Source organism: Physella acuta, unplaced genomic scaffold (assembly GCF_028476545.2).
Source record: "Physella acuta isolate Inbredline_101_S28 unplaced genomic scaffold, ASM2847654v3 ptg002156l, whole genome shotgun sequence".
NCBI classification, from domain to species: Eukaryota; Metazoa; Mollusca; class Gastropoda; family Physidae; genus Physella; species Physella acuta.
In genome coordinates this window covers 1-23396 of record NW_026733657.1, presented here as the reverse complement: position 1 = coordinate 23396, position 23396 = coordinate 1, and the positions used below count along the sequence as shown (strand labels likewise).

Below are 23396 nucleotides of genomic sequence, written 5' to 3'. Positions count from 1 at the left end.
ACGAGAAATTAAAATGAATGAAATAAACTTTAAAAAAATAATTCTAGCAAAAGTTACGAAACAAAAAGGAGGGTCTAAATTGAATATAAAGCAAGTCAAATCGACCATTGACATAACATTTAAGTAAGGGATTTGGGTAGGGTAGCATTACGCTTAATGTTTGGTTTGGGTTAGGCTCAGGGCTTAAGGTTTGAAGAATTATTACCAGAATAGATCTAATAGTTTTAATTCTTGTGTGAACGTCGAAATAACACTACAGATCTTATATTTTGTAATTGTCTTGATCAGTGTTTCTTCCAGACTTTTTTCTCCGGGGGGGCACTTGAAATTTTCGGGGGGGCGGTAGACTTTCTTCGGGGGGGGGGGGGGGGTGGACACTGTTAAAAGTAAATATTTTCTATATAAATTATATACATTTCATTTCGTTCGGGAGGGCGGTAAAAAATTTTCGGGGGGGGGGGGGCTTTGCCCCCCCCCCCCGAAGAGATGCCTGGAAGAAACTCTGGTCTTGATGGTTTTCTGTTTTGACATTCTTAGTAAAGCATATGCAAAGTACAGAAAATAGATTTATATCACACTTTTGCCTGTGCCTTTTTCCATTTCTATAGAATGATGTATTCTCTTCGGGAGGGGGGGGGGGGGCGGAGTGTCCAGCATTATCCCGCCCGAACGAAACAGAATTTATATAGAAAATATATACTTTTACCAGTGCCCCCCCCCCCCAACCCCACACACACTACCGGAAAACATAGTCCGCTCCCTCCCACGAGAAAAAGTCTGAAACATTGCACACAATTTCTTTTCTAACTGAAAATTGATGTTCCCAGCTAGTAAAAAATTTTGAGCTACAGTTGTTTTTTATTTTATTTTAAAGCTTTTAAATACTTATGTATTAGGCCCCAATTTTGCAAATTTGTTTTCCCTTCTGATTACAGCGCTATATCTAAACTAGGCATGCTGCCCAGCTTCGCTTAGGCTTTCGAAAACATTGAGAATTTGAATGCTTAATTAATTCGCCCGAAGGTCGGTCTACGACCTCAAGAGTTATGAAGAGGTTCCTCGGTGGACATTTTTTTTCGATTTATAGCTCATATAAGGTACCGGTCAGTCGAGGTCAGTTTTGACCCCCACATCGTAGACTTTTCGGCCAACCGGCCCCCGTGTTCTGTCGCACCAAGGCAAGATCATGCCAAATTTGAAGCGCCTGCGGCGCCGGGAAGTGCCCTATCGGACACCCGACAATCTAGATCTAGATTAGATTCCTAAAAGAATTTTTTTTTTAAGTTTAGCCCGAGCATAATATAAAAGAATACATCAACCAAGTTGACTTGCTGTGTCTCGAACCCGCACCACCTGCGTGGTTTAATGTACACTAACATCTCCGCTATTTAGGCACCTTATAAAATACGGAGAATGAAAGACGTATTTTAAAATCTTAACTTACGCGAATATGCCTATTCTTTCAAATTAATTTTTTATCCCAAATTAGCCAGTTCATAACAAAGATTTTGTATAAAATAAATAAGTCTTGAAATAGTTTAGTCCTAATATAGAAATTTATTTTTGGAATTGATTTTAGAGAAGTTAGAGTCTAAATCTAGATCTTAGCGTCTACGTCTAGATCTAGTTATTGCGTAGATTTAGATTTAGTCTAGATCTAGAATCTCTAGATCTAGAATCCAAATACATAAAATAAATTTTATGAGTTTAGGCCGGAAAAATTGTATTGTATACATTTCATAGTGTACGTAGATCTAAATCAAATTTGAATGAAATAGTTCATTTCTTTTCATTCTAAACACGGCAGATGACGTCATTAGTTAATGTATAAGCAATAGTGACGTCACAGTTTTATGCGTTCTTTTTCACATATATTAATGCTTTTCCGGTTGCATAAATAATACTGTTTCTCTACATTCGAATACGCCTTTATTTTTTATTTTTCTTCTTTAAATAATTTTGTGGTTATACATTTAAAACATCTAACATATTTTTTTCAACAAAAGTCCGTAAAAAGTTCTCGATATATCGCTGCCGATTCTGACGTGATGTCCGGCGAAAATTTTTTGCGGACAGAGAAAGAGAGAGAGAGAGAGAGAGAGATGTGCGCACATTGGGCTTTTATAAATTAGGATACTAATCGTGGACAATCACAAAAGATAGCAGCATTCATAAAAATTTCATTTCTAAAATTTGTTTTTAATTTTTAACTTTCCGTTTGTAGTCAGCTTAGCGCGAAGAAAACCGCAAGTTGAATGGACGGTAGGATGCACTCTTTAATGAAATAATTGCATAGAAAGTGTCAAACAAACCACTGCTGGTGCCAATCAATTAAAACGAGATCTCTAATGTAAGTAAGCAATACTTCTTGTAATTAATTTGATTAAAGACATGGAGATTTAATAGATGAACGTAAGGACTAGTTTTTCGGTCTCTACTAGATGATTAAAATGACTAAGTATGTAGATCTAGTCAGTCTATCTATGAATGTAATCAGTCAGTCTATCTAGTGTATCTAGCCTTGAATTCGTTTCTGGAAAATACCAAATTTTACAGAATTGGAATGAGTCATTCAATACATGAGGTGACAAGGTTTCGTAGAGGCTAACGTTTTGGACCAACAGCTTTTAAGATAGTGCGTGGCTGTTGTTATCAGCGATAGTCCCGCAGCAACAGCGCATGATCAAGACATGTACGGGATTGGCTTAACTCTAGTTAAAAATCTTGTCAATACCGGTTCTATCTGCGATTGGCTGTTTTTTTTTCAAACGCAGTTTTATAACTTGTTACTACAAGCATCCAATTTAGTTAAGATAATTAGATGATAATGCATAGGCTGCATTTGTATCAAATTTTAACAGTCCACCTTACTTTGATGGTTATCTGACTTACGTTGGGGGAAAGTAAAGTAAAGGCTGCTGGGCATAGTGCTGACCACAACATCATCCCTTCCTATCTGAGTTTCTTCCAGGCATCTCTTCGGGGGGGGGGGGGTGCGTTTGTATATTATGAATGAGACACAGAGGCGTAGCGGGGGGGGGGCGGGGGGGGGGGACATTTGTCCCCGGGCGCCGACCTTAGGGGGGCGCCAAAATGGGTTGGAAAAACAAATTGAAGGTAGTTTGAGGGGAGGGGGTGTTAATCAAAAGTTCGAGGGGGGGGGTGCAAATAGAAATTTTGAGGGGGGGGGCTGCAAATCGAAAGTTTGGGTCGCTACGCCTCTGACGAGACATGTCATACTAAGCTAAAATGTTAATGTACTTGCAACGGATTTTTTTTTAAAATCATTATAGGCATGTTTGTTTGATCTTACACAGGTAACACCCACACGCTGAAGTTGTCATGAGATGGTCACGTGAGGAAACTATATTAAGAATGGAATATTCAAGATTTGAACTGCCAACATTTGTGTAGCCTATCTGCTAGAGCTTGCGGTCTGATACAAGCACTCTACCACCATCATTCCTTCCCCGCTAGGTGACTGGTGACAACAAGGAAAACAACCATCATAACGCACACCCGTCAACATCAACACTAGAACAATGTCGGGCTCTGACGAAAAATTCCCCCGTAGCTTATCCAGCGTCCAGTACAGCGATATCAAACAGATACAGTCGATCCTCCGAAAAACTTCAGATGCCAAACCAAGTGAAACGGAGGTCCAAGACTTCTTGACAAATCTAGGCGCCAATTTGTTCGCTGCTGGGAAAAGCACCAAAAGGGTGCAGTCCCCCTCTTCAGTTTCCTCCAGTCAAAGGAGTTCCAATCAGGAAGAACTAAACGAACAAAATAATGAATTTGTTCTTAAAACGAAACAAAAAGAAACAACGGTTCACGGGCGTCACCCTGCCATTACTTTCAACCTCCCCTCAAAGGTTAAGAACCTTTACTTACCACCCGTGCAAGCAGTTCAATCCAAAAAAAAATATCAACGCGTACCGACTGCACAAAATGCTGTACACTCAGGAGAAGCATGAACAGGTGCTTCAAAGCTTGAAAGATTTGAAGGAAAAGAAATTCGAACAAGCCATGTTGAAACAAGAACTGCGCGAGGTCTGTTCCCAAAGAAAACGTAAAGAGGCGGTGTTCAAACGTCAGGCGATCACAGAGCGTCTGGAGTGGCATTTTGGCGAGAAAAGAAAAATCCTGTCCGAAATTAAAATTCTCATCATCGGTGGGGGTATGGCGGGCTTGAGTGCCGCCAATCGGCTTTTGGCGCTTGGTTATAGGAATGTCAAAATATTGGAGGCTTCAAACAGGTAAAATTGTAGTCATACAAATAACTGTTCTCGTAAGTAATGAAAATATCGTGTCATTAATTACAAAATATATCTGCTGACGTAGATTTTTTTGTGTGAAAGGGGGGGGGGGGTGTTTGGTTTTGGCGTAATGTGAGTGGCAGCAGTAGCTAGGGGAGGGCGGTAGGTGCGGCCGAACCTAAGGGTGCGCCAAAAGGGGTAGAAAACACTAAATAGCTCATTTTAGGCTGAGGTATTGAATTATACACGGTCGAAGTAAATGCCTTAATGACTTTACACTCTGATTTAACTGTTTTCTACATCAGTTGGGTGACACGAAAATAAAAACCTTTACTGGATGAATAGTGACTGGTAAAACACATCACCAACATTTCAACTTGGGGCGCGCTTTATTTACTTATTTTAATAACTATTATATATATATATATATATATATATATATATATATATATATATATATATATATATATATATATATATATATATATATATATATATAATAGTTTCGCTGTCTCTCTATCTATCTATCTATCTATCTATCTGTCTGACAAGAACGCTCTAGAGAAAACACAAGGAAAATAAAAACATGCATAGTAATTCGAAAAACGAAGTATGACGTCGACACATTTAGCGCACAGAGTAGAAAATAATCTCAAGCCGGATAGTGCACACATTGATATGACGTCATTGATTATCGATATTCAATACAAAGGCAATTTGGTCTAATCTAAGTGGTTTGCGTGAAGAGGGGCGGGGGGGGGGGGGGGGTGGTGTGTGTGTGTGGGGGGGGGGGGGGGGGTGGGGGGGTTGGTTTCAGTGTTTCTTTCAGACTTTTTCCTCCCCGGAGAGGGGTGGGGGGTACTTGAAATTTTCGGGGGCGGGGGTAGAATTTTCTGGGAGGGGGCGGACACTGGAAAAAGTATATAATTATATTTCGTTAAATGGGACGGTAGACATGTTTTTTTTTGGGGGGGGGTGTGGAGGGGTGGGGGGGGGGTGGTGGTGTGTGTGTGGGGGGTGGGGGTGTGGGGGTGGGGGGTGGGGGTGGGTTGGTTTCAGTGTTTCTTTCAGAGTTTTTCCTCCCCGGAGAGGGGTGGGGGTAATTGAAATTTTCGGGGGCGGGGGTAGAATTTTCTGGGAGGGGGCGGACACTGGAAAAAGTATATAATTATATTTCGTTGAATGGGACGGTAGACATGTTTTTTGGGAGGTGGGGGTGGGTGGGGCTGGGGGTAGGGGTGGGTTGGGGGTGGGGGGGGAAGTGTTTGGTGGGGGGGGGGTGGGGGTGGGTGGGGGGTGGGTTGGTTTTAGTTTAGAGAAAAGAGACAGCACTATCAACCTAGCGCCCGGTGTATCCTTCCTCAACGGGCCATTTTTCTCGTATCTATAATAGTTTCGCTGTCTGTCTGTCTATCTGACAAGAACGCTCTGTCTGACAAGAACGCTCTAGAGAAAACATAAGGAAATTAAAAACATGCATAGTATTTCGCGAAAAACGAAGTATGACGTCGACACATTTAGCATGGAGTTGAAAATAATCTCAAGGCGGAAAGTGCACACAGTAATATAATGACGTCATTGATTATCGCGTAAACATTGAATAAAAAGGAAATGTTGTCTAATCTAAATGGTTTGCGTGAAGAGTTTCTTGCATACAATTCTTCGGGTAGGGGCGAAGCCCCACCCCACGCGTAAGAACGTCTGAGCCCCCCCCCCCCCCTCCCCAACTCAAAAGAAATTTCTTCATCGATACTCTATAATAAAATTACCGCCTAATTAATGTGTCTAATCTAAAAAGTGGTTTTCTTGCAATTTCTTTAATGCAATTCTTCGGGTAGTGGCTAAGCGCGACACCAGTGTTTCTTTCAGACTTTTTCCTCCCCGGAGAGGGGTGGGGGTACTTGGAATTTTCGGGGGCGGGTGTAGAATTTTTGGGGAGGGGCGGACACTGGAAAAAGTATATAATTATATTTCGTTGAATGGGACGGTAGACATGTTTTTTTTAGAGGGGGTGGGTGGGGGTGGAGGGGGTGGTGTGTGTGTGGGGGGGGGGGGGGGTGAGTGGGGGGCGGTTTTAATTTAGACTTTTTCCTCCCCGGAGAGGGGTGGGGGTACTTGAAATTTTCGGGGGCGGGTGTAGAATTTTCGGGGAGGGGGCGGACACTGGAAAAAGTATATAATTATATTTCGTTGAATGGGACGGTAGACATGTTTTTTTAGGGGTGGGGGGGGGGGGGTGGTGTGTGTGGGGGGGGGGGTGGGGTGAGTGGGGGGGTTTAATTTAGACTTTTTCCTCCCCGGAGAGGGGTGGGGGTACTTGAAATTTTCGGGGGGCGGGTGTAGAATTTTCGGGGAGGGGGCGGACACTGGAAAAAGTATATAATTATATTTCGTTGAATGGGACGGTAGACATGTTTTTTTAGGGGTGGGGGGGGGGGGGGGGGTGGTGTGTGTGGGGGGGTGGGGTGAGTGGGGGGGTTTAATTTAGACTTTTTCCTCCCCGGAGAGGGGTGGGGGTACTTGAAATTTTCGGGGGCGGGTGTAGAATTTTCTGGGAGGGGGCGGACACTGGAAAAAGTATATAATTATATTTCGTTGAATGGGACGGTAGACATGTTTTTTGGGGGGTGGGGGTGGGGGTGGGGGGTGGGGGTGGGGGGGGTGGTGTGTTTTGGGGGGTGGGGGGGTGGAGGTGGTGTGGGGGGGGTGGGTTGGTTTTAGTTTAGAGAAAAGAGACAGCACTATCAACCTAGCGCCCGGTGTATCCTTCCTCAACGGGCCATTTTTCTCGTATATATATATGTATGTATGTATATATATATATATATATATATATATATATATATATATATATATATATATATATATATATATATATATATATATATATATATATATATATATTTAATGAGCGGGAGCGGAAGACGGAGAATTGATAGTTCGCCCCGGGTGCCGAAATGGGTCTCTAAAACTGTAGTGATATGCTTGTGGTATAGTCCTGCACCTTTGTATAGTTGCTATTAGTATTGTTATTTATTTTGTGTTGCTATCGTTCACAAGCCTCATGTAGGCTGCGTCTAGTTTAGTTTTTCAATTATTTTTCTCTGTGTGTACTTAGCGCTATAGGGTCAAAGTTCAATTCGTTTAAATATGCCTGCTACTCTACTACTACACATTCATGAGTCAAATCTTCTGGTGTGATTGTTTTGTAAACTTGTAAGCCGATTAAATATAGGCGTGATGTTTATGTAGTTAGGGGTTAGAATAAGAATACGTACGAGTAATACTTAGAAAGAGTTTCTTGATATCAAGTAGTTATGTTGTTAAATAACTTTTAGCTGAGGTGTTGTAATAAAGAAATCTGTAACGTCATATTTTTATCATTGACCCCTTAATCTCGAAAGACTAATGGATGATTGAAACTTTGGTTGTGCCTGGAAAATCCGTGTACATAATCTGGGCAGCAAGCAGAGAAATGAAAAAGAACGTACAGTGTTTCTTCCAGACCTTTTTCTCTGTGGGGGGGGGGGGGGGGGGGGGGCACTTGAAATTTTCGGGGTCGGACTAAAAATTTTCCGGGGGGGAGGGGTGGACACTATTAAAAGTATATATTTTCTATATAAATTGCATTTCGTTCGGGGGGGGGGGGGTAGACTTTCTTCGCCCTCCCCCCCAAAAAAAAGAGATGCCTGGAAGAAACTCTTAACGTAGAACGTAGAACGTCATGCTAAATGCGGTGTTAAACTTATGACGTGGGTCGGGGCGTGGGTAATAAATCTAAAAAAAAAAACGCGTTAATAAATAAAAATTGTATCATCCTCCCACCCACCTCCCGTAATAAAAACAAACCTATGGTTGCTCTTGATAATAGCAGACACACAAGTAATAGTTAAAAAACTAACTGACCTCGATCCCCGCTCCCACTTTATTAACGTCTGTCTATTTAAAGAAATATCTAATTATGCATTGAATTGTTTCATTGCCAAGTTTTTGTCAATTAAACTAACCACACGCGATGACACAGATTCCGTCTGGCTTACTAGGCCTAACGCTGACCTATCGAATTTAACACGTGATCTTACTATTTATTCATTTCAAGTGTTGACAGCCCCGTTGGTGGGTTATTTATAGCTCATTACAGTAAAACCGCTCATCACAATCTCCCCCCCCCCCCCCCCCTACCAATTCACCTAATTACAATTTGTTTTTGTTCATTTGTTTTTTTTTGTTTAACACCGCGTTTTATTTCTTAAATAACATTGGAATCAAAATTTGTTTACATTGATAAATTTTCTTTTTACAATTTACAAGTCTTCAGCTATTAAAAAAAACATTTGCAAAAATTCAGTTTAGTAAATTGTTGCTCTTTAAAATGCAAAACGTGAAGCCAGGTTTTCTGGCCCCTTTCCCCCACCCCATGGATGTGACGTCATTTATGGACGACACCATAGGCCTAAATATCCAACAGTAACCAGCCCAGATAGAGGATTGCTCTCAAATTAAAAGTGGGCCAACACTTGACATAGAACGATAACAGTCAGTTGAAGTCAACTGAAAATTGATTATCACAAGGCAGGTGAAATATGCCTAGAATAAAAGGCGGAGACAAACGTTGTAAAATGTAAAATTAATTAGAACAGTAGCAGCACATGCGGGTAGGTCGCACCGGGTGTCTTGATCCAAGAGGGGGACAGCAGCAGCAAATATATATATTCAGCTTAGTCCATCACCATACAATAGGTTGACAACAGCAGCAAATATATACATTCAGCTTAGTTCATCACCATACAATAGGTTGACAACAGCAGCTAATATATACATTCAGCTTAGTCCATCACCATACAATAGGTTGACAACAGCAGCTAATATATACATTCAGCTTAGTCCATCACCATACAATAGGTTGACAACAGCAGCTAATATATACATTCAGCTTAGTCCATCACCATACAATAGGTTGACAACAGCAGCAAATATATATATATATACATTCAGCTTAGTTCATCACCATACAATAGGTTGACAACAGCAGCAAATATATATATTCAACTTAGTTCATCACCATATAAGAGTCGTTTAAACGATGACAAACAACGACTTTTAAAAAAAACGACCAACAGTGATGAAAAATGACGCTGACAAACAACGATGACAAACAAAACAACGATGACAAACAACGATGACCAAAAAAAAAACAACAATGACCTACAAATACGACAACAATAATGATGACAAAGAAACAACGACGACAAACAACGACGCCAAACAAGATCAGGGGTCAACTGTACTTTCGTTAACTTTTTTTTTACCACCAGCCTAGTTCTGTTCAACCGAGTCATACACCACACAACAAACGAGATCGGTTGTATTTGGATTTTGTGTCCTCATAAAATAAAAACAATAGTGACGTGTGTGTGAATCACGTTGTACACGCATGTGTATCGGAAAAACCTAGCGGGGGACAACAACATTCAAAGTCCATCTATACTAGGCCAACTTAAGGGGATAGGCTCCCGAAAAAAACGGAGAAAAAAACTTTTTAAGTAATACGCCTTTTTCATTTATTTGTGTATGTATAAGTTAGGGTACTTAAGGAAAAATATTTGGATGTACCGGGGACTCTTCTGAAAATATGGTTGCCATGGAAACGGCGGCCATCTTGGAAAAAACTACCTTTTGTGGAGTTCTAAAATTTCCTAAAGTAACATATAAACCACCCATATAATCATTGATCCTTATTGTACTAACACCAATAGAGTCAGCTGGCTAATTTCTGTAACCAAAAAACAGCTAGAAATAATTTTTTCAAATTTTCAAAAAAAATTTGTGGTGAAATTCCATTGAATTTAGCATTATTTTTATTGGAATTTCGTCACACCAAACTTTGAAAATTAAAAAAAAATATTTCTAGAGTGATTTCTGTTACAAAAGCTAGCCAGCTGACTCTATTAGCGTTAGTACAAGAAGGATCAATGGTTATATAGCCGATATTTATGTTAGTTTATGAAATTTTAGAACTCCAGAAAATGATGTTTTTTTCAAGATGGCCGCCGTTGCCATGGCAACCATATTTTCAAAAAAGTCCCTGATGCATGGAAATATTTTCCTTCAAGTACCCTAAGTTGGATATACACAAATGAATCAATAAAAGGTTTTACTTAAGAAGTTGGTTTTTTCTGGAGCCTACCCCCTTAAAGTGGACTTGTTGCTGTAGCGTAACAGCTACGTTATTTTTTTGCGGCATAGACAGCTACATAAATAAAATACTTAAAAAAAACTTTTTAAAAAACCACGTTTTTCTTGTGGACTAAAAAGTAGAAAATAACTATTTACATACATTTGATGACAAAAAACGTGGGTCGGGCAGATGGGTCGGGAAATTTGATGGTGAACGTACCCACGTTTTTTGTCATCAAATGTATGTAAATAGTTATTTTCTACTTTTTAGTCCACAAGAAAAACGTGGTTTTTTAAAAAGTTTTTTTTAAGTATTTTATTTTCTACTTTTTAGTCCACAAGAAAAACGTGGTTTTTTAAAAAGTTTTTTTTAAGTATTTTATTTTCTCCTTTTTAGTCCGTTGCTACACATGAAAAACGTGGTTTTTAAAAAAGTTTTTTATATAGTTTATTTTCTACTTTATCTAATGACTTGATTAAGTATGAATTGACTAAGTGTTTATAAATACACGGACTAAAAAAATCTTGAGCGACCAGGATTCGAACCTGGGTTGTCGCGGCCACAACGAGAAGTACTAACCACTATACGATCACGGCCAGCGCGCTCACATCGATTGGGGCCGAAGTAACTGTGTCGATAAGCCTCCAGTCTTGTCGGTATCTTTAGAAATCATGTCCTCAATTTTATGGTCCTTGGGGCGTAATTAAATTAAGCTAATTACGGTCTCTAATTGCTAGTTTTTATGATTGCATCTGAAATTGTTAGGCGAAAGTAGCATGCATGCCAAATTTCAGGTCTATAGAGCAATCAGAAGTGGGCTAATTTTCGATGTCAATTTTAACAACAAACACACGCGAAGCTGAGTTAATAAAAACGTGTTAAAATGTACATTTAAAAATGTGATATATATTTTTCAGCAAACATATAAACCGTATGTGTAATTTGTATGTAATACACCGATATGCCTCGAAAAGTACTTGTTTTTAATACTGGTTGCATAAAGTAAACAGCATGTTCAATTTTTTTTTTGTATAATTTCGCTTTATTTCAATGTAAATTTCAGACTTGGAGGCCGCATCAAAAGATTTGATTTTGGCAAAAACTCGCATGATTTTGTAGAATTAGGGGTTGAGACGTTCCTTGCCGGTTCCTCCAGCAGTTCCATTGACAGTCTGGCTTTACAAAATAATGTTGTACTGAAGCCTGTGGACGAGGCAAGGTTAGACCAAGAATTGTTGTATAGACGGCTGCTGGGTATTGGGTTGACAAAACAAGTAGTTGAAGGCTGGACTCTTGGGTGATAAGCATCGATAATATTGGGCTATTGAGTGACGATGTAGATAATGGTTTGACATTTGGATGAATAAATTAGATAATGGCTGGACATTTGGATAATATTAGATGATGGACAGAAGTTATAGCACCAGAAGTAGATAATGACAGCTCATTTTGGTGACATAAATAGATGACAGTTGGATGGTGACAAACGTCAATAAAAAATGTAACAAACAATTTCAGTGTTTTAGCTACTGGTGTGCAAATTCAGTTTTAATTTCAACACAGAATAGTCTCAATCCTGAACTCCAAAGGCGACGAGATCAGCACACGCTCCATTCACCGCGGGATGCGCATCTTCAACCAAATGGAGACGCAAGGAGAGCTGATCTACACTCACATAGCCGACTCGAGCGACACGGTGAACTTGTCCTACGCCAACTTCTTCCGGGAGAAGCTGAGGCGACTCCATGGTGGGAATCACAAACAGGCCATCGCCGTTAGAGACGCCTTCACGTGCTTGTATGACGAGAGTAGGCGCGCGCTGGGGGACAGTGCCGGGAACAGCGCCGTCCAGTGGTTCAGTCACAACAACAGCAGGCTGCCTAGAGGGGCCAACAGGGTGAAGATCCCCGACAGTATGTCGAGTCTCGTCCACTGCCTGACCAAGCAATTCAAACCCGACGCCGTTTGTTTCAAGGCAAAAGTCGTCCGCGTGGATTGGTCGATGAAAATGAAAGAATCCACCGTTCAGGTGGAGTGCGCACACGGTCAAACATTTACAGCCAATCATGTCATTGTTGCGGTGCCGCTCGGTGTCTTAAAAAAGCACCACGCGTCTATTTTCAGCCCCGAACTGCCGAAAGAAAAGGTCAAGGTTATAGAAAATGTCGGCTTTGGTTCAGTCTCGAAACTTTTTGTCTTCTTCCACAAATCGAACGTCTTTTCTCCCTTCAGTCTCCTATGGCGAAAAGCCGCACCCACCAGCCCGGAGGGAAGCGTGACCCTCAATATAAGAACTCTAAAAAGATGCATCGTGGAAGTCTCCTCTCTCGGGAGTTATTTAGAGGACGTCAGCGAAACGGAAATAGTTGAAGAGTTGGTCCAAGTTTTGTCTGTTTTTCTACAAAAACCCCTGCCCTATCCAGAACGTTTCATCCGCTCCAACTGGCACCGTGACTCTCTCTTCTACGGCACCCACCCCTACTTGACCACCAGCTGCACGCTGGCAGATTTTCAACTGCTAGCCAAGCCCTTGGTTACGCATCGTAACCTCCCTGCAGTCCTGTTTGCTGGAGACTACACGTACGACAACTATTCAAACCTGCTGGACGCCGCACGACGGAGCGGCTTGCGGGAAGCCGAACGGATTAACCAGTTGTACAACAAATACTTTGGATACGAAAACACGAATCCCTGATTAAATAAGTGGTATTTTGGTATATATATATTTTTTAAATCGCATATAATGAAACTCCTGTAAGGTTGCTGAAATAGTGTCATTAGGTTAGCAGGATTGTAGGACTTTACTCGTTCACAATATAATTGTGTTTGATTTGACCCGAACCCAATGTTTTGACAGACCTTTTTTCTAGAATTCAGAGGCCATTAGACAATCAACCCCCTTTCTCCCCACTAAATCGTTCACTTGTTATAAACACATAAATCCAGCATTGTAGCGCATCTCTACCCGGAAAGATGAACATTTCCGTATGCTTGCAACTTTATTCGAATTTGGGCATATATTATCCCCCCCCCCCTCCACCACACACACACACACACACACACATTCAAACCACGATACCATCTGGTTCAACCAAGAATAAATTATGTCAATCTGTTCATTTGAGAGATATCCACTCGTTACATCATCATTCATATTAAAACTGTGTAAAAGTAAAACCGAAGAGCAAATATGTTGGCTAGTTGTGTCCCCGATTCATCCAAATACAGCAGTCCATGGCGAAAAAATAAAAACAAAGAAAACCAAAATCAGTTTCTAAATATGTCAAATGTGTCTACAGTGGCGTAGGCAGGGGAGGTTGGGGGGTTATAACCCCCCCCCCCAATTCAAAAAGTTTGAGGGGGGTGCAAATCGAAAGTTTAAGGGGGGGGGGGGGTGCAAATAGAAAGTTTGAGCGGGGGGGGGTGCAAATAGAAAGTTTGAGAGGGGGGGGGGGGTGCAAATCGAAAGTTTGAGGGGGGGTGCAAAGAGAAAGTTTGTCCCCGGGTAAAAATTGGAACCCCCCCCCCCCTTGAGACGATCCTGGCTACGCCACTGTGTGTCTATACCTCTACCTGACCTCACATATCACTAAAAAACAAAATGATAGACAACCCCTTTTTACTAAATGTTACATAACTAATGTATGTTAGGATTGCATTTTCTAACGATCATTTCTAATTTTCAGAATTAAACGTTGGTAAACACTGGAGTAGAAATAAAAACATTTTCAGTAAACTCCCGACATTTACATAAGGATAAGTGCGGATGTCATACAAGACTTAATAAGAAAAACTTTATTAACAACCGCCTAAACGAGCTCTTGTAAGATTATGAAAAGTTGCTTTCGGCTATATTTAAGATAATATTCACCTCTCATTTAACGATTTTTTTCCCTGTCCTCATTAAGCATTCTATCTTAGGCTTCTGTAGGCCTACTGGGTATAATATATTCATGAAAAAAGCGTTATTTAAGATGCGCTATCTCAGTCACTCTTTTTAATAGCGTTGATGCCGTCTGTAGTAGATCTTTCCAAGGACGGTCTAGCCTTACGTATGATTTTACATACTGTTAGAAAGCAAAAACTACACACTGGAAAACAGCTAAGTATACAAGCATACAACTTACAACTCAGGATAAGGTGCAAAACAGCTGGTGTATTCAATGTGGGTCAATAACCATTTGCTCCAAGTTATCAACGTATTTATAACTATAGAATGGGGACTCATCGCTTACAACTATACATATACTTTAGCATCGTATTTATGGTTTTAGAAAGGCCAGAGGGGTAGCGACCCTTCCCGGCGCCAAACTTTCAATTTGCATCCCCCCCCCCCATTCAAACTTTCAATTCGCATCCCCCCTCAGCTAAAAAGATATTTTAATTTGTTTTTACAACCCATTTTGGCGCCCCTTAAGGTCGGCGCCAGGGGACATATGTACCCCCTCGCTACGCCTCTGAGAAAGGTAGACAGGTGTTTTAGTATGGGTCAACAACCATATCCTTTAGTTTATCATCAAATATAGGATTGTAAACAAAGAGACTGGTGTACGCAGTACGGGTATGTGGTTGTGTAACAACATGAATTCTTTGTTGTTGTGGGTTAGCTTTCATACCGGAACACGAGCAACAGTGGCAACTTGAAATGACAACTTTATTTACACTATGTACAGATAAATCCGTGGTACATCCATATTTGAAGATCAACTGATATAGGTACAAATAATAATCACGACTCCAAGTCATGGAGACATCTTACATTCACTGCCATCGTTCCAGTCCCAAGTCCTAGCACACAACACCCGTTCACCTTTTGCTCTCTCTTTTATTCACAACTTTCTCTCCCCTTACGTCAATGAGCGATCTCACCCAAAACACGGAAAAACACATGACGATCGCTCAGACAGTCCTTCCGCTAGCCAGGTACTCTTCATTCATGCAAAACACAATATAATAAAGATACATAATAATACAGTCTGTGACAGGTTGTAACAAGAATTGAAACATTCCAATACTAAAACTTAGGAGACGCGCCAGGCTGCGGCATGAAACATCTGTGTTGTTAGTAACGTTTGACATAATTCATTCTTTGCTGTTCAGCATCTACAGCTAATCGCAAGACACGGCGCTAGGCTAGAATGAAGCCAACATTGAATGAGGCAGCCCTTTAGATAGTAGCGAATCATGATGTCGACAATATCACCAACACAGACCTAACGTATTTGATGTCATCAACATAGACCTAACTTTATTGATTTGTAGATGTCATCAACATAGACCTAATTTTATTTGATGATTGATGTCATCAACTTAGACCTAACTTAATTGAAGATGTCATCAACATAGACCTAATTTTATTGATTTGCAGATGTCATCAAAACAGACCTAACTTTATTGATTTGTAGATGTCATCAACATAGACCTAACTTATTTGTAGATGTCATTAACATAGACCTAACTTTATTGATTTGTACTGTAGTTGTAGATGTCATAAACATAGACCTAACTTATTTGTAGATGTCATCAACACAGACCTAACTTTATTGATTTGTACTGTAGTTGTAGATGTCATAAACATAGACCTAACTTATTTGTAGATGTCATCAACACAGACCTAACTTTATTGATTTGTAGATGTCATCAACACAGACCTAACTTTATTGATTTGTACTGTAGTTGTAGATGTCATAAACATAGACCTAACTTATTTGTAGATGTCATCAACATAGACATTTATTAAATAGGCAGAGACCCTATTGTCCATTTAGTTACTGCCATTAGACTGGCTGGGCACTTGGAGACTGACCATTCCTCTACCACTGAGATGTTTTGTGATGGAAGATCAGCCACAGGTCCCAGCATAAATGGGACTAACAAGTCCCAGACAGAAACCAAACCAAACCATTAATAAGAAATTAATGCCATTTTTATTGAGACTGAACTAGCAGTTGATGCTAACATGATTTACCAGTATATTTAGTTAACTAGAGCAGCAGTAACTCATGGTGTCAAGAAACCATCTGATATTAGTTGGGGCAAGTGGAAGCATTTCATTCAATAACTACTTTATTTTTCATCAACAATCTTTATTTACAGCATTATATGGATAGTTAATTTACCACACTTAAAAATTAAATAACAGAAAAATCTCTGTATGTGTATACACTTATATACATACATACAAATACACACATCCACACATAAATATGTATACAAGATTTTATATACATATTTATGTATGGATGATTATATACTTTTTAGATAAATTGGTGTTTGTAATAATATAATTACTAAAATAATATTTCAAATCTATCTATTACAATGTACAATGAATGTTTTTAATAAACACCTGAAAAGCACCTGAATAAAAAAAAATGACTTTCCATGAGAGTATCAAAGACAAGTTGTCAAAGCTCTACTAAAGGATGACCTAGTCAACTCATGTTACCAGAAAGTTATCTTGGCCATACCTTGCTATTATTCCATGAAGTGACAAGCATTTTAGATCGGATAGAAAATGACAAAACTTATATTTTGATCATGTCAAATGGGTTTAATTTTTTTTTTTTTTGTAAATGTAAGACTAAATATAGCATGTGCTTTTAATTATTTGCAACATCTAAAATGCATAAAAAAATATACAAAACACAAAAAGTATAATATGAATACTGTGCACACAGATATAGCATAAACAACTCTATCACAATACTGCATTCACTTCTTTTTTTTAATCAGCTGATAACACTATACAGTATGTGTAGGAATAGTGCAGGCATTTTATTGACACAATAGTATCACAAAATATGAGATTCATTGCAAAAATTTCACTCAGCTTTTTGCTTTGAAAATATAAAAATATACTGGCATAAGAGATGATTTAACCAAGGTATGGCAGCATCTGAAATTAGATGGGGTTCTATAAAAGTTCGGACTATCACACTTTACCAACTGTTTACATGACATGTAAACCTTGTAGATATGTGGAGTCTACAACCCAATACTAACTCACTAATAACATTGTATTGAACATTGAATTACTTGTTTAGCTCAACTTTAAAAAAAAATATTTAAATAGTAAAACACTGACTTTGAATAAAATATTTTTTTGGCCTAAAGGAAATTTGGCTTTCATAAAACTTTACGATGAAGCCTTCACTAAATATTTTATTTTTTTTGTAGGGTATTTACAAATTATAGGCTTGATTTTTTATTTTATCTTTTAATATTTATTTTCTTTATAAAATGAGCCAGCTTTGTGGTAGAGAACAAGTTTCAAACCTCATTTAGGGTAATATAAAATGTTAAAATCACAAGTGTTAATGCCTTGAGTGATCACAGTCTGAAAATAAAATGATTTACAATTGTCTGTCAACATTTAAGTTTAACATATTAAATATAAACAAGCTATGCAAACCTAACTAGTGATAAGAAAATCATGAGAATTTCTGATGACATTATTTAATTCTACTGATAAGGTATGTATTATAATGTATTGAATCTTCAACAGTGGTCTAGCCAAAAACAGAAAAGGTTGGTATATACCTTAAATTTTTGGAAGCTTGGGAGCACTGACCAATGGATTGCTCTGTTCTAAAAGTTTACGTCCCTCTGTCTTGTAGTCAAAGGTGCAGTCATGTGATTCAGCATAACGATGACTGGCACAAAAGTTCTTACCACACCTTCAATATAAAATTTAAGAAAAAAGTTTTACAGTGAACCTGGTTACATAATTCAATACATGAGTTGTTGATAAATAAATTATATTATATTCATGTTTTTAATGGCAAGGATAACACTTGAATAAAATGGATATTCTGGCTTAATTTTCCCTATCCTAGTTATCCAATAGAAACTGCTTGTTGCATAATGCTAATGGACTCTACTGTCAACAAAAAGTTGCCTTGATGCACCAGCACTATAATGCTATGAGCAGATGACATAACATCAAAATGAACTGGTCTGATAACGGTGAACTACGCCCTACTACGCCAAGGTGAACAAGTGGACAGAATTGAGACCAATTACTAGTCTAAAAATGGGAAAGCACTTTTAGGTTATTAATAGCTACTTTTTAAAAAGATTAATATGGGACATAGATAAAAGAAATTTAAATACTAACTGATAGTACTAAAGGCAGATTGATAAAATTTTATTTTGTTATATTTTAATTAGCCAGAGGGAGAGAAATCCTCATATATTTTAGGTGTTATTGAGAGTATGGGACAAATAAATCACTCAGATTTGAAATAGAAAATTAGCTTCATAAATAAACAAGAACTTAAATAAAAAGAAATATAATATTTCAACAATAAAACATTTAGATTTTTAGTCCAAGATTTGTTGAACAACATAATTACCTGCACTGATAACTAGTAGCTAACCCAGTTTTCTTCCCACAAGAACAACATCTTTTTTGTTTCTTTTTGGTTTTCACAGGAGGTAACCGGTGTGTAGGTGAGGTCTTGAGTCTATCACCTACAGATGATGTCATTCTTGCAGACTTCAGAAGAAACATTAATTCATTAGCTTAGTAAAAACAAACTAGGGAGAAAAAAATTGACTGCAAAGATATTTAAGACCATTCAGAAAGAGTACTTGAAATAAGCCTATTTTAACAACCAAAACATGAGAAGAAAAAGAACAGGTCAGCCATTACTTGGTGGCAATAGATACACTGTCATGCAGGTTCCACCCTAATGTGCAGTACCTAACAGCACATCTTTTGAAAGTATAAAATATGACTTTGGAGAAGAATAAACAAAATGGAGAAGTCACAGCTCTGGTGCTCAGAGCCAACACAACTTTTGTAAAAGAAGAGGAATTTTTAAACCAGATACCTGGTTTGAATAGTTTATGAAATAACATGAAATTTTAACTATTTAATGACAGCACTCCAGTATTCTGTTAATTATTAGTGAAAAAAGCATTGCCAGGGACAATTAAGTTGCACATTACAATATTCAAAATTAGAAAATAAACAATTGGGATAATAACTAAAATACAAATACTATTTAATTCACACAAAAATTAAGCAGACTCACCATTAGTCTACTTTCAGGTGTGGAAATTCTTCCAATTTCAGGTATGGAATAATTGTTAAGACGAGATTTACTGGCACTGGTTACAATGCTTCCAATGTGGGAAGAACCAATCTTTTCAATAGATGCCTGACGTAAAATTCCAGACATAGTCCGTGCTTCACGGCTACTAAAACCTTCAAGAGAAAACTCTTTTCGTCTTGTTGTGGTGTTTGGTCTCAAAAAGGAATCAAGGAGTGTATCTTTACGTGAAGAGATAGGTGATCTTTTTAAAGAATCTCCCTCTGAAATAAATCCACCATTTGAGTCACTCACTTTTCTTTTGCCTGGCATTTTATTACTCTCTTCCCCAGTAGTGGATGGACTTTCTTGTAGAGTCTCTAGCAAGGATATGTTGTCACGCCTTCTTGCTGAAGTCAACTGGGAAGAGCTGTCAGGCAAATTGTTCAAGCGCAGCAGTGTCCGTCTGAGGCTGGTAGTGCTAGCACTAGACGGGTAAGACAGGACTGCGGGAATATCAGTGTTTGGGGAAGCCCCAGAAAAGTCATCACTTCTCACAGATTTGGGTCTTTTTGTTTCCACCTGAGAGGCTGCTGATTCTTTCATATCCTGGGTGATGACTGACGGAAGGTTCTTGGATGTGACGGCAAGTAAAGATTCAGCAGCAGCACCCATCTCAAGGACTGAGCAGGCAGCACCCATTTCTGTTAGCTGAGGGTATCCAACAGGGGGAAGACACACCTTTTTATTTAATGGCTTGCTCATACAAGCTGAATGGGTCCTCGCTATACCAGGTAAACGTGTACCAGCAACATTTCTTCCTTTAATGGATGACTTTTCATGCTTTTTCTTTGAAAACACAAAATTTCATAAAGTCAAACAGCAGAACAAGATAGATTTAAGATTTCTGTTTTACAATTTTTAAAATTAGTAAATGTTTCATATCTATATATACTTATATATATATATATATATATATATATATATATATATATATATATATATATATATATATATATATATATATATATATATATATATGAAAGAAAAACAGGTAACCAAGATCATACCTGGTAATGTCTTTACTAACTTTAAAAAAAATTACTGTTAACTTTGCCAATGTACCACCTACTTTGACCCTAAGCAAGGGGAGACTATTCAGCCTATTCTTACTGCTTCAACTAAAAAGACACCCATTTAAAAATACTCTTTACAAATTATTTGTTTGTTAAATAAAACAACTCACCTTTTTATTGAGACTAATCTTTTCCATGTTAACTCTCAACTGATCCATTTTTTCTTTCATTTTACTGTTCTCTTCTGTCTTTTCAAGGTTTAATGATTCTTCTGCCTCTTCTTCTTCATCATCATCATCATCGTCATCATCATCATCACCATGAACATTATACACCGGACTGCTGAAAAAGAAAAATGTAACATATTATTCCCATTTGCATCAGCTATAACCTCAACAACTTGAAAAAACTATTGATTCCTTATGTCTAAGTTTATGAATGTCACTTCTCCCAAATGAGTTGTAATTTGACTATTATTAATCACAAGACTTAATAAAAATGTTTTGTTTTATTTTAAACTATAGAAATCACTACATCACAATACAAGAATGATGGGTTAAAAATATTGCAGAAAACAAAATGTATCTTATATTTTAATCGTATTTCAGGTAAGGCAGCAAACAATGTTAGGATCACACAACTGTCATACCAACATGGGATGTAGGTCAAGTCAACTACTAAAATACTTACTATATTGCTTCAGAAAGAGGAGTAAGGCTACCATCAGGTCTTGTGTCAACAACACGAAAGAAGTTCAACTTATCACCTTCCCTAAACACCAACAAAGTTACATTGCTATTTCCAGGAAGTTTATCCAAAATTTCTTCTCTGTTAGCTTCCATGTACTCAGCCATTTCTCTCAGTGCTGTGTCCTCTACAGGAACTAATTGAGACAAACAGTTCTTTAAAAATGTAGCAGTCACAAGATAAATTTACACAGAAAATTATCTTCTTAAAAACTTACTTCGACGTGTATTTATAGGTCCACCTCTCATTGCTAAAACAAGTTTCAATGTTGCCCCACTTTGTATATTATAGTCTTGAAGACAGAAATCATCCTCAAGCTCTATAGACTGCCAAATCAAATGTTGATGGGAGATAGGAATGCCTTTGAATAAATAAGTAGTCTAGAACCAAGAATGCATGCAGTTGAAAAAAATTACAGCTAACATATGAGAAATCAGTGGTTTTAGTACGTATATTATTTACTTTTAAAAAACAATCATTGTTTCTCAATTCCAATTTCCCTTTTTTGTCTAGGCCTAGCTTATATTTATTTAAAAAACAACAAATGTTTTTAATTCTAGTATACAATAGCTCTCAACAAGTTTAGTGCATCAAATTGTGCAGTTGAATATTTTTTTAGTTAGGTAAGATCAAATAATGACAACATTTTTCCCCAACAGTTTTATGAAATTTTTTTTTAAATTTATCAATCTTCTGGTCAGTAATTAATAATTTTAGCATGGACAATTTTTAAAGCAAAAATACTTTATTTATAAAAAATAGTAATTTTTTAAATTTAAGACTGCAATAAATATTTCAATTACCATGGCTAAAATTACATTAAACTATGTTTATTTATCACAAACAAAATTTGTTTTTAAAAAAGGTGTTAAAAACAATTATGTATTAAGTAATCACTTGTTATATACCTTCAAGCCTTTGTATTTTTGATTTTACTGACATGACAGTCTCAAAAGGAGAAACATGAAGCTCAAAAGCAGTTCCTGTCAATGTTTCTATATACAGCTCCATTTTATTCAGGCCTGCCTGAGACCATTATTGTAGAAAGTATCTCATTCATCTTCCTAAAACAAAACATTGAAACCATAATTATCATTAGTCAACACTTATACCTATTGCTAGGTTAATTAAAGCTATCTAAATAGTACAGCATTTATCTTTTGGTGTAAAATCAAAATAATGATAAATCCACTTAACAAAAACAATGTGAAAATAGTTAATATATGAAAATAATTATTACACTATGGTCAAGAAATTTAACTTACCATTTCTTTATTCATTCATAATTTAGGCTTAATTTCTTTACTGATTCATGTAGGCCGACAAGGATTGATACTGCAGTAGTGCATCAGATATAGGTAAACATTTTTTTCTCTCTCTTTGTGCTGAACAGGCCAATTAGTGGATACCTGTCAATGAATGGGAGAAAAATATTCAAAATTATAATTCTGATAAATGTATATAGTATTACCTTAAGAAAAAAAATACATTTTAAAATCTTGATGGTAATATTCTTACTTTGTCTAAAACCTTTTTAAAGTAAAATTATTCTACCCCATAACTTATATTTTAGCACCTGTTAGCACTTAATTCTCAATATTTGAACTTCAACTATTCTATATTCTATAGGCCTACAATAATAATAATTATAGTAGCATAGCTTATTTATAGAATGCATTTTTTCCCAAGCATATATGCTAATCATTTGCATTTGTTGTTAGGCCTAATTAATTTTATACTCTAGTAGTAGGCCTCCTAGAGCATAATTAGCATATATTATTAATCTTCGAATAAGTAGGCCTTGTTGATGAAATTTATTTTTCAACATTTTTGTTACATTAACTAAGAGTGACAGCATGGCTCAAGTCTACAGAATATCCCTTAGTCCACCCAGCTCTAAAGGGTACCTTGCTCATGTTGAGGAAACTAAAGTAGCTGGACATAGTTATAACCACCTTGTATGCCGAAGGTCATTGTTACAGATAAACTCTATTTCATTTGCTCAATGTGTCTTAGGCACAAACGGGAAAAGATGATGATTTTAAGAACAAAGAGATACATGAAAATTTAACCTTAACTATTTAGCCTAACTATTCAA

General features: G+C 37.6%; 2 protein-coding genes across 2 annotated transcripts; one reads left to right on the top strand and one right to left on the bottom strand.

The window, feature by feature from the left end:
* Nucleotides 1–3326: 3326 nt before the first annotated feature.
* Nucleotides 3327–13466, top strand: LOC131932386 (protein anon-37Cs). The gene is made up of 3 exons (XM_059289312.1): nt 3327–4259; nt 11501–11656; nt 12001–13466. Exons 1-3 carry the CDS (start codon nt 3793–3795, stop codon nt 13130–13132), a joined length of 1755 nt encoding a protein of 584 aa, XP_059145295.1. The 5' UTR covers nt 3327–3792; the 3' UTR covers nt 13133–13466.
* A 2905-nt stretch (nt 13467–16371) lies between these two features.
* Nucleotides 16372–22707, bottom strand: LOC131932385 (AN1-type zinc finger protein 4; the record flags this gene model as incomplete). The annotated part of the gene is given in 9 exon segments (XM_059289310.1): nt 16372–17776; nt 17980–18116; nt 18795–18937; nt 19479–20324; nt 20722–20893; nt 21242–21434; nt 21516–21659; nt 22207–22362; nt 22564–22707. Coding segments are annotated over 7 exon segments (1737 nt in total). The 3' UTR covers nt 16372–17776; nt 17980.
* Nucleotides 22708–23396: the final 689 nt, after the last annotated feature.

What these genes read in the sequence shown, in the direction of transcription:
- LOC131932386 (XM_059289312.1), top strand. Translation starts at nt 3,793, where the DNA reads ATGAATTTGTTCTTAAAACGAAACAAAAAGAAACAACGGTTCACGGGC. An exon ending in ATATTGGAGGCTTCAAACAG is followed by an intron (nt 4,260 to 11,500) that starts GTAAAATTGTAG and finishes TGTAAATTTCAG; the next exon opens with ACTTGGAGGCCGCATCAAAA. An exon ending in AAGCCTGTGGACGAGGCAAG is followed by an intron (nt 11,657 to 12,000) that starts GTTAGACCAAGA and finishes ATTTCAACACAG; the next exon opens with AATAGTCTCAATCCTGAACT.